The sequence below is a fragment of the Crocuta crocuta genome, unplaced genomic scaffold (genome assembly GCF_008692635.1).
Source record: "Crocuta crocuta isolate KB4526 unplaced genomic scaffold, BGI_CrCroc_1.0 scaffold243, whole genome shotgun sequence".
Classification (NCBI taxonomy): domain Eukaryota; kingdom Metazoa; phylum Chordata; class Mammalia; order Carnivora; family Hyaenidae; genus Crocuta; species Crocuta crocuta.
The window spans coordinates 1,505,545-1,521,510 of NW_027529596.1; the positions used below are offsets into that span (position 1 = coordinate 1,505,545).

General features: G+C 42.8%; 1 protein-coding gene and 1 long non-coding RNA gene across 2 annotated transcripts in view; one reads left to right on the forward strand and one right to left on the reverse strand.

Annotated features, from left to right (window-relative positions):
- Positions 1-9,664, reverse strand: part of TIPRL (TOR signaling pathway regulator) — a 27,836-nt gene extending 18,172 nt beyond the window's left edge. The window contains exons 1-3 of the mRNA XM_077761779.1: positions 9,636-9,664; positions 8,039-8,218; positions 7,246-7,345 (exon numbers count right to left, since the gene is read on the reverse strand). Of these exons, the coding sequence (XP_077617905.1) occupies positions 7,246-7,345; positions 8,039-8,218; positions 9,636-9,649 (294 nt within the window). The 5' untranslated portion in view covers positions 9,650-9,664. The remainder of the gene's footprint in view (positions 1-7,245; positions 7,346-8,038; positions 8,219-9,635) is intronic.
- A 4,705-nt stretch (positions 9,665-14,369) lies between these two features.
- LOC144229699 (uncharacterized) overlaps positions 14,370-15,966 on the forward strand; it is a 3,811-nt gene continuing 2,214 nt past the window's right edge. The window contains exon 1 of the long non-coding RNA XR_013334562.1: positions 14,370-15,133. This is a non-coding gene — a long non-coding RNA (uncharacterized LOC144229699). The remainder of the gene's footprint in view (positions 15,134-15,966) is intronic.

The window sequence follows — 15,966 nt, forward strand, 5'->3', positions numbered from 1 at the left end:
GTTGATGGACACTTAGGCTCTTTCCATGTTTTGGCTATTGTTGAGAGTGCTGCTATGAACATTGGGGGTACATGTGCTCCTATGCATCAGCAGGTGAAAGCCTACTTTTAAAGAACATTGGTTTGGAACTTAAAAACGATTCCCATTAGAATTTTGTTATGTATTTTATATTCCCAGCCTCGCTCCCCCAAGCCTACAAAACCGTGTTTTCAATAACGAGGCAAATTAAGAACTTTCAGAGAAATTCCGAGGGAAAAACTCCTGGCATTTGGGGCTTCCGAGGATGCTGGCCAGTTGTGCACTGTGTTATTCTGGAGCTCACAGACACACCTATTCACCACCCGACAGGGGAATCACCAACGCTAATAAGGTGGGTCCTATCAGCAGCTCACTAAACCCAGGGTCTCTAACAGCTGTAGAGCGTGCTCTGAGCCACCATTCTTTACTCCGTCCAATTTCACTACAAATGTTGAGCTTTTCTATTCCTTGACATAGTTGTATCATAAATAAACACAACGCTGGTCAACCACAGGTGCTCAATAAATGGTAGCTATTATTCTACTTTATTCAGTAGCCACGATCAGGTAATTTGTTGGACTCACGGATAGAATTATGAAATGGAGAGTAGTTTAAGGAAACCAGACAAGAATTAGAAGATATATGATAAAGGACGTTCAAGAGATTGGATTTGGGGGGAGGGGATAGTCTGAGGGAGTATCCTGCGATGTGGGGGGAAAAGATTATGAAGAAAAGAAAGCTGGCAGCGTGAACAGGAGTCCCAGGAGGTGCAAAAACGTCCACAGTTCTTCCATGTTCGCTCACAGATAACACTTTGGCCCTCGGCAGTTTTATTCCAAAACATGTCTGGAGCAGACCTGAGACCACGTACGAAGGTGAGAACTGGGAGTGGGAAGGGAGGTGAGGGGCAGCGATAGGGCTGTGTGTAGGTGGCCCTGTGTGTCACTTACGTGTTTGTACTCTACTTACGACAAAAGCTATACTTCTAGGACTGCCTAAGAGCATAAAGCTTTAGCTCGTATTAAATAAACACAACTTCTAAATTCCTTTCTTTCTATTTAGCTTTATTTTATTTATTTTTAGTGTTTATTTTTGAGATAGAGCACAAGTGGGGCAGGGGCGGAGAGAGAATGGGAGGTACAGGATATGAAACAGGCTCCAGGCTCGGAGCTGTCAGCACAGACTCTGATGTGGGGCTCGAACACACAAACTGCGATATCATGACCTGAGCCGAAGTTGGACGCTTAACTGACTGGACCGCTCAGGTGCCTTCAATTTAGCTTTCATTCCAAGGAACAAATGTGTAAGATCCTCCTTATAGAAACATCTGACTTAAAAAAACTAAGCAATCATTATACCAATTTTCTCATTAGTAACTGAGTACCTCACTGATGTTTCATAAGTAACCAGTGAAAATGAAGCCATTAGTTTTGCCATTTACTTGGTCATATAAAATACTTGGATGAGAAAGAGAAAATAATTAGATAAAACATGGTTTAGGGATACTGACTATATTTATCTACACTCTCTTCTTCATTTGCAAAGACAAATGTATTTAAATTACATCTTCTCTTTCTCTTTTCTCTTTCTTAACTCTTTTTATGTTCTCGCTGAACTCAGGCATCTGAAAAGAAAGGGGGAAAAACACAAACCAGCAGCTAAATTTAAACCATGTCAAACACTTTTGACTCCCGGTGTTGTCAGAATGAGTAACCCAGACAAACCCTCTTGCTGAAGACCACGGAAAAGCTGGATGAAGAAACACAAATTTCTGAAAAGCATCAAATGGTCAAGATGCTGAAGAATTCCCGGACTGACATGTGAAAGAGGACTGGAACCCAGAAAAAGTGAAAGCGAGCCTGTAGTTGGCTGGCTTTGGCCTTGACACATCTGTAATGGCCAGTCCAAGGGGGAGCCGGGACTCTGCTAGTTCCCGGGCCCACCACTGCTCAGTGCTCACTTCAGGCAGGGACCTCGGAGAATTGTGTGCGCCCCTCCCGAGGTGGGAATGGACCCTCTCGCGCTACACTGGTGACACCGCTTCTGTTACAGGGCCGGACACCTCACACATCGCTCCCACACCAGAGGTCAGCAAATCAAGAGTTGGAGGCCAGGTGTGGCCCATCACCTATTTTTGCATGAACTGGGAGCTAAGAATCATTTTTACATTAGCAAAGCCCTGCCCATTTGCAGACTGCTCGTCCAGGGCTGTGTTCAACTTCAACACACAGCTCACCAGCTGCTCATACACCCCACAGCCCTCAAAGCCTCAAGTATTTACTATCTTCACAGAAAGTCTGCACAGCTCTGTCCCTATGAGTACCCTCAGGTGCCTGTCAGAGATGACACAAATCTCTTCTGCGGAAAACCACTATCGTCCCAGGACTCAAACAGAACTGAGGAGGCCCTTCAGGAGCCTAGACACCAAAAACCAGAACCAACGGAAAGAACAGGATGATACGAGACCCAAGGGACCCCAGATACTGGAAACGAGGCCCACTCAGTACAACAACAATGCAGGCTAGTTTCAAGGAAATAAAAGCTAAGGCCGACAATGTCACAATCTACTAGGAAATATTTTTTAAAAAGAATTGTAGGGGCGCCTGGGTGGCTCAGTCGGTTGAGTGTCTGACTTCGGCTCAGGTCATGATCTCACGGTTCGTGGGTTCGAGCCTCACGTCGGGCTCTGTGCTGACTGCCAGCTCAGAGCCTGGAGCCTGCTTCGGATTCTGTGTCTCCCTCTCTCTCTCTGACCCTCCCCTGCTCACGCTGTATCTCTGTCTCATAAATAAATAAAACATTAAAAAAAAAAAAAAAAGAATTGTAATCAGGAAGGGTCCTGCCGAAGGGTGCTGGCAATGTTCCATTTCTTTTCCTGGGCAGCTGCATTTCATAATTCATTAAACTGTAACTTCATGTTTTCTGAGATATTTCACAACTGTTAAAAGGCTTAAAAATATATATGGAATGCTACAACCATTGTGGATACCTTACAAGAAAAATGAGTCCTAGTCACACCTTTCAAAGAAGATGTGATAGGATAACCCTCACATCAGATGGAGGTTCATGATAAGGAAATTACTTGACTTAGAAATATTTTTAAATTCACCATATAAAGTTAATTAATGCTAAATGCTAAGAACCCTATGTTAAATTTCCTTTTTAAAAATTACTGAAAGCAGTGCATACGTATATACACATATTAGATAACTACCATTTTACATACATACATATATATAATAAGGATAAGAAAAAAATTTTTTTTAAACTTTAACTTAGTTTTGATGACAGAAAGAGAGAGAAAAAGAGAGGGCATGCACACGAGCAGGGAAGGGGCAGAGAGACGGGGAGAGAGAATCCCAAGCAGGCTCCATGCCTCCAGCACAAAGCCCAACACAGGGCTCAAACCCCCAAACCATGAGATCGTGACCTGAGCCTAGATGGACAGTCGGACACTTAACCGACTGAGTCACCCAGGTGCCCCAGGAGGAGTTATTGTTTAAAAGGTACTGAGTATTGGCAGCTCTTTCTGCTCCCTGTGGTGCTTTAATAAAATCACCATTTTGCACCCAAGAAAAGAAAAAAAAGGCACCAAGTGTCAGTTTTTCAAAATGAAAAAGTTCTGGAAACTGGTTGCACAACAACATGAATATACTTACCGCTAATGTAATATATTTAGAAGTTAAGATGGTAAATTTTGTTGTATGCATTTTACCACAATAATAAAAAAAAGTTCAAAATATTAAATCACACTGAAAGAGGTGGCAAATGTCCCAAAAAATGCTGTTTTAAATGCGTGGACACCACACACATTTTCTTCCAAAAAAGCAACACAAGTGGAAGAGACAGTCTTCTACTCCATTCTCCTACAGAGTCGGTTTACTTATTTACCTGGAAGGAAGAAAATGGCCACATTCTGCCAGGTCAGGTTAGGTATCTGACCTCCTAACACTCTCATACCATAATCTCTGAGATGTCCCCAAGGTGGCCCGGCCAGTACACAGCAAGGCTGGATTTGAATCCGGCCGGTACGACCCTAAGACTGGCTCTCTTCTCTTAAACTATGCTCCCACTCCTGAGTAAGAGGTGAGACAACTCAAAAAGAGTGAGAAACCACCACACACACACACACACACACACACACACTATAGCAGCAGCTCCCAGTAATTATAAGGCAAGAATTTAAGGGCAAAGGAAAGGCTTCATTCTAATGCCTCATTCTGACATTCTTACTGTTCCCGTAAGATATATTCCCCTACACAGGCATATACTTCCTATACACACCAGGCTTTGGATTTTAGAGAGGGTAGAAGAATTAACTAATTTAAGATTCCAAGTAATATTATAGGTCCAAAAAATCCTTAGGTATTAAGAAAGTCAAATGCAAAAATGTTCCCATGGAGTGATCTTCCACATATAAGCTACAGCATTGGTACTGTGTTATTAAGAGGCACATATTTTAAGATCTTGAACCTTCTTCTTCATCCACAAAACGAGGATAAGAATGCCTATCCTACAAGGTTATTTTGAAGATTAAACAACAAAGTTCTAACAATTTTGCCTGGAAAACAGATGCTCAATTTTTTAAGGCAGTAAAGGAACATACTCATCAACTCTGTTTAGATCATAAAGCAAGAATAAATATTTAGACAATCTATCTACTTCTAGTCTTGGTATTTCAATACTAATAGTTTAGTTCCCCCGACATTTGAGATGTTATTAATAATAGCAGCTACCATTTATTGAGGTCTTGCTGTGTAACAGACACTGTGCTAAACACTTTACATACGTAAACTTATTTACTCCCTACAACTGCTATTACCCAGTGTAACAGTGAGTGAGAAACCATGTGGAGCAAGATTAAATTGCTCTTCCAAGTTGAGTGCTGGTGCTGGGATTTGAACCCAGGCCTGCCAAAGCCTGAATTCCGGCAAGTAGGTGATCACACCGATATTTGTCAACACCACCGCAGAACAAATTACATTACAGGCAGAAGTGTCAGTGAGAGTCCTGAACACACGCTTCTCACCTCCCACTACCCTCAGATTCCCATTTCTACGGCTGTGGTTCGAGCTCCTCAGTCACAGCTGATCTACTTCCTAACCTAGAGGAGGCTTTTTGTAGGTCACCACCCTGCACAGGGTTAACACAAGCTCCCATTTCCTCACTCCTGGCAATCAAATACCAAACGGACTATGTTCTTTACAAAGTTTTTCAGTCAGGAGCGAGAAGATAGGAGAACGTTCATCTGTGAAGTATGAAGGGGCTGACATGACCTTGTTCTCCACAGGCTGTAAAGGGGGGATTTTGTCTGTTCTCTGCTGTATCCACGGTTCCTAGGATCAGTGCTGGCACAGAGAAGAGCTCAAGAATGAATGAATGAATGAATGAATGAATGAGTGAGTGAGTGAGTGAGTAAGTGAGTGACTGATTGACTGACTGAATGAATGAACACATATTCTCTCAAAAACTGTATGTATCTGTCTTGGAAGCAGCAGAGAAAAATAGGTGACGCTTGGATTATGAGAGCGGCAGAAACTGAGGAGAACCACATTCCTGCTGTGAACTTCTGTCTTCCTGAGACTAAAAATCTCTGCAGAGACAAGGAGCCCATACACAACTCCTCTCTTAACATTTCTGCCTAAGCACCAACACACGATACAGGGTCTTCAATATAATTACTTCATTTACAGTAAAATAATTTTGTTCTCCATAATACATCTCTGCCCATTAGAGACATACAACCTAAGCCAAACTTTCTTCATTTCAGTCATTCTGTCGGAATGTGGCTAAGCTCCCAACACGAGGCCTACCAAATCCACCTTGCCAGCAGCATTCACCGTGAAGCGAATCTCTTCCCAAGTAGGGCTCACACAGATGCAACTTCACATTATTAATACGGAGCTTTAGAATTCACCGAGAACTTTCCCACAGATTATCTCCTATCAAAACTCTGATGTGAGGTAAATATGCCTGTTTACCCGTTAACTAATAAATTGAGACTGAGATTAAGTATCTTGCTTAGAGTCATACAAGGGTCGCACACAGTGCAGGCAGGACAAAAACATAAGCGGTATGAACAAAGGTCCTATCTGCCCATCTACCAGTTCATCCAGAAAACTGTAAGCTATGAACTAGCAGGCTCTGTCTAAATCACCTAATTAATCACACCAAGAACAGATATACATTTGAATGCTTTTTTAAATTTTTTCTTTTCTTTGAGAGAGAGAGAGAGAGACAGAGTGTGAGTGGGGAAGGGGCAGAGAAGGAGACACAGAATCTCAAGCTGCTCCAGGCTCTGAGCTGTCAGCATAGAGCCCAACGTGGGACTGAAACCCACAGACCGAGATCATGATCTGAGCAGAAGTTGGATGCTTACCCCACTGAGCCACCCAGGCGCCCCTTGCATGCTTCTTGATAGTTATAATGATAACATCAAGGCAGTTTGACACTGCTTTTAATTATACCTTTGAGAATAAAAATTGTTCCACTATGGACTTCTTAGTTTCCGCTTATAATCAATTAGCAAAATCCCTTCACATTAGGTTCTGAAGCTTCCCTCACTAGAAAATAAGTGGGATGTAATGTTTATAGCAGCGGTATCAACAACAGCCAAAGTATGGAAAGAGCCCAAACGTCCATCGATGGATGAATGGATAAAGAAGATGTGACGTGTGTGCGCGCACACACACACACACACACACACACACACACACACTGGAGTATTACTCAGCAATCAAACAGAATGAAATCCTGCCATCTGCAACCACGTGGATGGAACTAGAGGGGATTATCTAAGTGATATCAGTCAGTCAGAGAAAGACAAATACCGTATGACGTCACTCATACGAGGACTTTAAGACACAAAACAGATGAACATAAGGGAAGGGAAGCAAAAATAATACAAAAACAGGGAGGGAGACAAAACATAAGAGACTCTTAAATACGGAGAACAAACAGAGGGTCACGAAAGGGGATGTGGGGGGGAGGGGCTACATGGGTGAGGGGCATTAAGGAATCTACTCCCGAAGTCACTGTCACACTATATGCTAACTAACTTGGGTGGAAATAAAAAAAAAAACACAGATTAAATAAAAATTTAAAAAAAGAGAGAAAATAAGTAGGATGAAAGTGGTAGCAAAAACAAGCCATTACTAGAAAGTTCTAATGCTGAGACTCTCCAAGACAATTAATGACTTTATCATTAAAGCATAAATAAGGATTTACCTTTAACTTAAGTGATTCTCCAAGTAACGTTCCCTTATAATCTGTTGTGTACGTCCAGTCGTACGGCTTAATAACCTCCTTGGAGTGCTCACCCTCCGTCCTCGATATCAAAATGAGAAGGGTCAGATTCAGTGATGCAGAACACAGATCGCCTGTATTCAGATGTCACACCAAGTCACATTCTACAAATAATACATACATCCTACAAAATACATATGCTTGTCATAATTCACTAACACAAGAACCTTCTGGGTCTGTCTGCATATTTATTGTTACTAAACTTGTCATATGCTGAGGTAGCCTCTCCAATCAGTTAGTATATTGCTTGAGGACATGGTTTAAAGGCGTATTATACTTCTTTGCGTCCTGCAAGGTACCTAGTACATAGGATAGGCACAAAGTAAATAATTGCTGATTTGATTATCAAAGAAAACACATTTTTCTCTATTTCAATGCTCCTCACATTTACAATTCGTATCAGTAAACATTTTTCTTCAAAAACAGGAACATTGAAGTATACAGCATATTGCCTCTTCACTAAAGAACACTGAGAGCTCAAACCTGTAAACCTTACATAGCTCAACTCAACTGTAATTCAACTGAACTCAACAAGTATTTAAAAGGTAACGTAACTAATCTCCATTTTATGGATGGGAAAACGAATTCTAGAATGATCCAACTATTAAGTTAATAACAATACTTGCCGTTCACTCTAATAAAATACGCAAATCATGACAGAAGATTTCTTTTAACTCTTCTTTTTCATTTAACCCATAAAAGTCGAGATTCTTACCTGCTTTCCTGCCACTCTTCAGCACAGGCTACTTTAAGCATTCCTTGATAGTTGTTTACACATCTTAATGCATCCGTAGCATTGAACTCAATCCCAAAGCCAGAGCCATGCTGGATTCTTAAAACGTTGTCTCCAAACATCATCTCAGGGAGAGATGGCATATGTAATTCATCGGCTAACCTATGCATAACCAAAAATCAGGTGATATTTCCAATGTTTATAATTATAAAGTGTGCCACAGAGGCAAAAATTTAAACGTGCCTTGAGTGAAGTTCTAAGGGACCCCAAAGAAGGCACAGGGCTTTAGTGCAAGTGTCCTATGACAGCCACTTTAGCAGATCAGAAGGCTTTCTTTTCAATTTTCTTTCTTTCTTTTTTTTTTTTTAAGACTTCTGTATTTTTAAAAAAATGTTTATTTATTTTTGGGAGAGTGAGCATGTGCAGGGGAGAGGCAGAGAGAGAGGGAGACGGAGGATCCAAAGCAGAGGGCTCCATGCTGACAGTAGAGTATCTGACACGGGGCTCAAACTCATGAACCCTGAGATTGGACCTGAGCTGAAGTTGGCCGCTTAACCAACTGAGCCACCCAGGCGCCCCAAGACTTCTGGACTTTTGAATAGCTATACAGCTATTATTGTTAGGTAAGGTAAGATGATACTATATTAAAGAATATATTCTTACATAAAGCCAACAAAGGATCACCCATATCCTAAGACCACAATCACCCTCTTTCTAATTGCTTTATTTACTTTATTGTATTATTTTTTACATTTATTTATTTTTGAGAGTCAGAGTGAGACAGAGTGCGAACGGGGTAGGGACAGAGTGAGAAGGAGACACAGAATCCAAAGACAGGCTCCAGGCTCTGAGCAAGCTGTCAGCACAGAGCTCGACGCGGGGCTTGAACCCACGAACCGTGAGATCATGACCTGAGCCGAAGTCGGACGCTCAACTGACTGAACGACCCAGGCGCCACCTAATTGCTTTAGATTTATTTCCAATCAGACACACCAGTCAAATCTTGCATACATATTAAAAAGAAACAAGCAAAAAACTCTACATGAACAAAGTGAACAATGGAAAAAGATACTGATTCCTACTAGAAACATCTATTTCATTCCTGGATCATCAAAGGCCCACCACTTTCAAGAATAAATATGGGTTCCAACGTTCATAGCAGCACTCTCAACTATAGCCAAAACATGGAAAGAGCCTAAGTGTCCATCAACGGACGAACGGATCAAGAAGATGTGGTNGGTTCTAATTCTACTGACTGCCTAGGAGATGACCTAATGTACCACAGGCTCAAGTCTCCATAAGCTTCATGTTCCTGGTAGACTTTTCGTTGTGCCACATATATAACACAATTATATCAATTAAGGGTATGAAGAAAAATAGCAATTAAAGATCCTGTTTCTTGTAGGAAAACAACTTTTCCAGAAAAATTCTCAATTTGTCACCAGCTTTAAAAGGCAGTAACGCAGAAGGCAAAAGCACCAACGCTGATGAGGGAAACCAGCACTCGCTCACGTAGATTCTGGAAGGATTGCGTAAATCTACCATCTATCCCCTGGGGCACCAATCAAGGAAAACGTACCAAGAACTTTGCATCAAATCTATATCCTGACTCAAAATAGCAGCAATGGGAAATCTGTAATAAAAAAAATAATCTCCAATGCAGTGAAGAGCTATACACGTTAATACTCATAATCACCTTATTTATAATAGTAAAAGAGAAATACTGGGAATGTCTGACTATAAGGAAATAAACAGTAATATAAACTACAGTCTATCTATATGATGAATGAAATATTATAGAATCATTAAAAACGTTAACGAGAAAATAAAATAAAGTAAAAAAATGTTGGATACAACAGTAATTAAAAATGGACACATATATTTATTACATCTGTGTGTCTATGTATGTGTGCACATATCAGTGATCTAACATATTAAGCTGCACATCTTTAAGGTATCTAATAGTGTTAACTTTTCATCATAAATTTAAGTAAAATTTATTTTTAATTATTAGGAAATAGAAAATATTGGGGTACCTGAGTGGTTCAGTTGGTTAAGTGTCCAACTCTTTTTTTTCTTTTAATTTTTAAAAATATTTATTTCTGAGAGAGAGCAAGGGGTAGGGACAGAGAGAGGAGACGTACAATCTGAAGCAGGCTCCAGGCTCTGAGCAGGCTGTTGGCACAAAGAGCCCAATATGGAGCTTGAACCCACAAACCGTGAGATCATGACCTGAGCCAAAATCTGATACTCAACTGACTGAGACACCCCGCCATCCCAAGTGTCTCTTTTTAAAGATTTTTTATTTATTTTCATTATTATTTTTAATGTTTCTTTCTTTTTTTAAAAAAAAAATATTTATTTATTTCTAGGAGAGAGAGAGAGAGAGACAGCGTGAGCAGGGGAGGGTCAGAGAGAGAGGGAGATACAGACTCCGAAATAGGCTCCAGGCTCTGAGCTGGCAGTCAGCACAGAGCCCGACGCGGGGCTCGAACCCACGAACCGAGAGATCAGGACCTAAGCGAAAGTCGGACGCTTAAACGACTAGGCCACCCAGGCGTCCCTAATGTTTATTTCTTTTTGAAGGAGAGACAGAGGATGAGCAGGGGAGGGGCAGAGAGAGAGGGAGACACAGAATCTGAAGCGGGCTCCAGGCTCTGAGCTGTCAGCACAGAGCCGGATCTAGGGCTTGAACCCTCAAACCATGAGATCATGAACCAAAGTCGGTGGCTTAACCAACTGAGCCACTCTGGCTCCCCCAAGGGTCTGACTCTTGATCCCAGCTCAGGCCTTGATCTCAGGGCCGTGAGTTCAAGTCCTCACATTGGGCTTTGCGTGGGGCGTGAAGTGTACTTAAAAAAAAAAAAAAAGAAAATAGAAAATATTAAGTACTAGAGTGATTAACACTGCTATGTTCATGGCAGCACTATTCACAATAGCCCAGATGTGGAAACCCACCTAATGTCCACCCACAGACGTATGGATAAAGAAAACATGGTTTATCCATGCAACGGAATACAATGCAATCTTAAAAACAGAAGGAAGTTCTGTGATATGCCACAACATGGATGAGCCTTAAGGGCCTTATGCTGAGTAAAATAAACCAGTCACAGAAAGACAAACACTACATGATTCTACTTAAATGATGTATCTAAAATAGTCAAATGTATAGAATCAAAAAGTGGAATGGTGGTTACCAAAGGTTGGGGAAAACAAGTTACTAATCGACAGTCATAAATGTTCAGTCAAGCGACATGAATAAGCGTTAGAGATCTGCTGTACGACACTGTCCCTATAGTTAATAACAAAGCATTCTACACTGAAAAACGTGTAAAGAGGGGAACTACAAAAGATCCTGACTAGCCAAAGCAATCTTGAGAAAGAACAAAGCTAGAGGTATGATGCTCCCTGATTTCAACAAAGCTATAGTAATCAAAACAGTACAGTGCTGGCTCAAAAAGACACACTGATCAATGGAATAGAATAGAGAGTCCAGAAATAAGCCCACACTTATACGGTCAATTAATCTTCAACAAAGGAGGCAAGAATATACAAAGAGGAAAAAACAGTCTCTTCAGTAAGTGATGTAGGAAAAACTGGAAAATTACATGCAGAAGAGTGAAACTGAGGGGTGCCTGGGTGGTTCAGCTGATTGACTGTCTGACTCTTGATTTTGGCTTAGGTCATGATCCCGGGGTCCCAGAATCCAGCCCCGTGTTGGGCTCCATACACCGAGCATGGAGCTTGCTTGAGATTCTCAATCTCTCTCACTCTCCCCAACTCGTGCGCACATGCACTCTCTCTCTAAAATATAAATAAGTAAATAAATAAATAAAAAGGAAAAGAATGAAACTGAACCACTTTCTTACACCACATACAAAAATAAATTCAAAATAGATTAAAGGCTTAAGTTAATTGTGAGACCAGAAACTATAAAATTCCTAGAAGAAAATATTGGGCAATAACCTCCTTGGCCTCAGTCTTATCAATATTTTTTGGATCTGTCTCCTCAAGCAAGGGCAACAAAAAGCAATACATGAATGCGACTCCCTAAAACTAAAAAGCTTTTGCAGAGTGAAGGAAACCATCAACGAAATGAAAAGCCAATCTATCGAACGGGAAAAGATATTTGCAAATGAAATAATCAATAAGGGATTCATATCCAAATATATAAAGAACTCACACACTCACTATAAAAAAAACCCCCAAATAATCTAATTAAAAATAGGCAGAACAGCTAAAAAATAAAAATAAATGGGTAGAGCAGCCGAATAGACATTTCTCCAAAGACGACATACAGACACATGAAAATATGTTAACATAACTAATTATCAGGGAAATGCAAATCAAAACCCTAATGAGATATCCACACATCAGAATGACTAAAATTAAAAAGACAAGAAATAACAAGTGTTGGTGAGGCCGTGGAGAAAAGGGAACTCTCATATACTGTTGATGGGAATACAAAATGGTGCAGCCACTATGGAAAAGAATATGGAGGCTCCTCAAAAAATTAAAAATAGAACTACCATACAATCCAGCAATTCTAGGTATTTGAACAAAACAAAAAAATAAATTTGAAAAGATAGATGTACTCCAATGTTCACCGCATTATTTACAATAGCCAAGGTATGAAAGCATCTAAGTATCCATTGAAAGATGAATGGTATAGTTATACATATACACACATACATCCAAGAAAAAAAAATTTTTGTTAAGAACATAGATCTCATGCTAAGTGTTTCTACAACAATAAGGCAAAATTAAAAAAAAAATTTTGTTTAGTGTTTATTCATTGATGAGAGAGAGACAGGGAGGGTGCACGGGGAAGGGCAGAGAGAAGGGGGGACAGAGGACCCGAACCAAGCTCTGCACTGGCAGCAGAGAGTGCATGCATGCGGGGCTCGAACTCATAACCGTAAGATCGTGACCTGAGCCCAAGTCTGACAAAGCCACCCAGGCGCCCGTAAATCAAGATTTTTAAAAAGAAACTATTAAGTACTTCAAAGATTAAATAAGATGAAGATTGGACATAGTAAAACAAATATTCCATTAAAAAACCATTCAATTAAATTTTAACTACATAACTGAATAATGCACATGAAATAACATGTGATTCTCTGATTTTTCCCCAATACACCTGGAAAAATCTGGTAGTCTTAGAAAATACTCCGGTTATGTACATAAAATAATCTGTCGTGAATTTACACGGCTAAACCTCCGATCAGCACTCTCTTCCCTGGTGACTTCCCTCCGCCCGAATCTTTTTTGCCCTAGGGTTCCCTAGGGTACCATCCCCTAACCTCTTCCTTTTCTTCTGGGTGACTTCTCCAAGATCTTAGTTCACTCCCAAGGCTCCAGGTATCAACTGTAAGCTCACAATTCCCAAATCTAAGCCCACGGACAGTCATGTTTTCTGAGTTCCAAGACAAATGCCTACCACTTCCCGACCCCCGCACAATCACATTTCAACAATCTAAGTTCTGGGGCGCCTGGGTGGCTCAGCTGGTTGAGCGTCCGACTTCAACTCAGGTCATAATCTCATGGTTCCCGGGTTGGAGCCCCGCGTGGGGCTCTGTGCTGACAGCTCGGGGCCTGGAGCAGCTTCAGATTCTGTGTCTCCCTCTCTCTCTCTCTCAAAAATAAGTAAACGTTAATTTTTTTTTAAACTAAACAATCTGAGCTCATCCTCTAGCCAACAACCGCCTCCATCTGTTTCTCCTCCTGTCTTCTCACCTTGTTCAACGGCAAAGCTTCTCGTTCCCAAGCCAGAAATCTGGTCACCAGCCTCCTTTTTCCTCCCTCCTCCTGTCACCTGGCCACCCAGGTACCTAATCTCCTAAGACCGCCCCTCCCCGCTAGTCTGCGCACCCGTCCCGCAGCCCTCCACTCCAGCCCACCCTCCACACTGCACCCCCGACGCCCGAGCAACCCTTCCGACCGCGCGTCTGCCAAGGCCACTCCTTCGTGCCCAAGGGCACCGGCGGTGGTCACGGAAAACACAAGCCCCTCAGTGTGTCGCGCGAACTCCCTGGGTGCGCCCGCCCCCCTGGCCTCGCTCTCTCCCCCCACGACCCCCGCTCCGGCCCCTCNTGCTTCCGGGACCAGTCGCCAATGTTGCGTGACCCACGTCTTACGTCACGATGCACCGGAAAACAGAATAGGGGAGAAAACGCCGGGGGCGGGGCTTCGGCTGCAGGGGGGTGTGGCCAGGGACGCCCCGCCCCCTCCCCGGGCTCGTCGGATCGGCATCTGATACCTCCCAGGCCTGCTGGGCGCGCTGTGTGGACCGCGGGAGCTGGAGAGAGCGAGCCGGGCAAGGCCTTTCCGGACCTCGCAGGCAGCGCGGTTACCTTGCGTCCCGGCGTGTTGATGCGCGAAGGAAACGCCCTGTCTGCTTCTGTTGAGGCCACGAAACAGATCACTTCGGAGGCCCTGCGCCACGTGGTACATGATACAGGGAGGAGTGCACGTGTAACTACTGTCGACCGAGACTCCTGTCAAAAATCTCATCCCGGGGGCGCCTGGGGGCTTAGTCGGTTGAGCGTCCGACTTGGGCTCAGGTCGTGATCTCGCTGTTCAGAAGTTCGAGCCCCGCGTCGGGCTCTGTGCTGACGGCTCAGAGCCTGGGGCTGCTGCGGAGTCTGTGTCTCCCTCTCTCCGCCCCTCCACCATTCATATTCTGTCTCTTTCTCTCTCTCAAAAATAAACATTAAAAAAATTTTTTTAAGGTGGAGAGAGGCAGCAGACATGTGAGAGGTCTTATACCTGCTGTCTCCCGCAGCAGAGAGAGCAGCCCACGGGGCCTAGAAGCGTCTCCTGAGTTAAATGCCTACAGGAGGCCTCAGTACCCCTCAGCTTAGTGATGAAGGAAATATGAAACACAAAACGCATTCCCTAAGGGAGCATCTTCCTTAAGTCACTCTTGGTTGACTGTACTAGAAACCCTCTTCAAACCAGCTTTAGCAACGTAGTCTAATCTACGTGGTTAAGTATCTGGGGTTACCTTACGGAATGAGCCCTTAATGCGAACAACCAGGCCTCAAGAAGAAAGGAATGAGGAGCTGGAAAGTTCTGGTGAGCCCTGCACAATCTCTCTCCATGGCTCTTCATCTCTCTCTCTTTCCTCTCCTGTCTACGCATCCGGTTCCTTCTCCTCTCTTTGCTGACCGGCTCTCTCTGCTTCTCTTTGTACGCGGCCCCCAGAGCTTCCTGGTAGCCGGCTCCATAGCCGTCTCTTGGTTCCCGGCTTGAATTTCCAGAAGAGAGAATTTGGCTCAGCCTGAGTGGAGTGTCCAGCATAGCCCAGTCAGTGTGACTCGATGCGACCATGTTGGTACAAGCCCTTCGACTTCGGAGACAATGGTTCTCAAAGATGGATATACACCCCCCCACTCCCCCACCCCCCCAGTGTCTGTAATGGGGGGCTTCGGGCTGATTAGGGGAGAAACAGAAGGGTTTTTAAGTATGTGTGACTGTTAGTAAAGTCAAGTCCACTGGGAACAAAAATATTAGCAGAACGAAATATGAAAAAAGCTGAAAGAGAAGTTAAAAAACTTTTACCTCTACTTACTTAACGGTTTTCTGTGACCCAAAACAGACCTAATGTCTAAGCGACACATTAGCAAGTTTTGGGGGCCCAAAAAAGGTTGGAATAAAGGTGAGCACCAGGTCATCTCAAGAGTCAATATTAAAACTATGTAGGCTCGCCAGATTTGCAAAACAGGCGAGTTTCTACCTATAGATCAGTCTTCCAGGTCTTCAATAGCTACTGTTAGAAATATAGCCACTTGGATTACGAGGAATTCGGTTTATGGGAATAAGCACTCCTCCTTAAGCTTCTGAGGTGTTTCTTTGAATGTACCCAGGACTGATGGGAATTTTCATCTGTCCCAGCACCAGGACGCGGG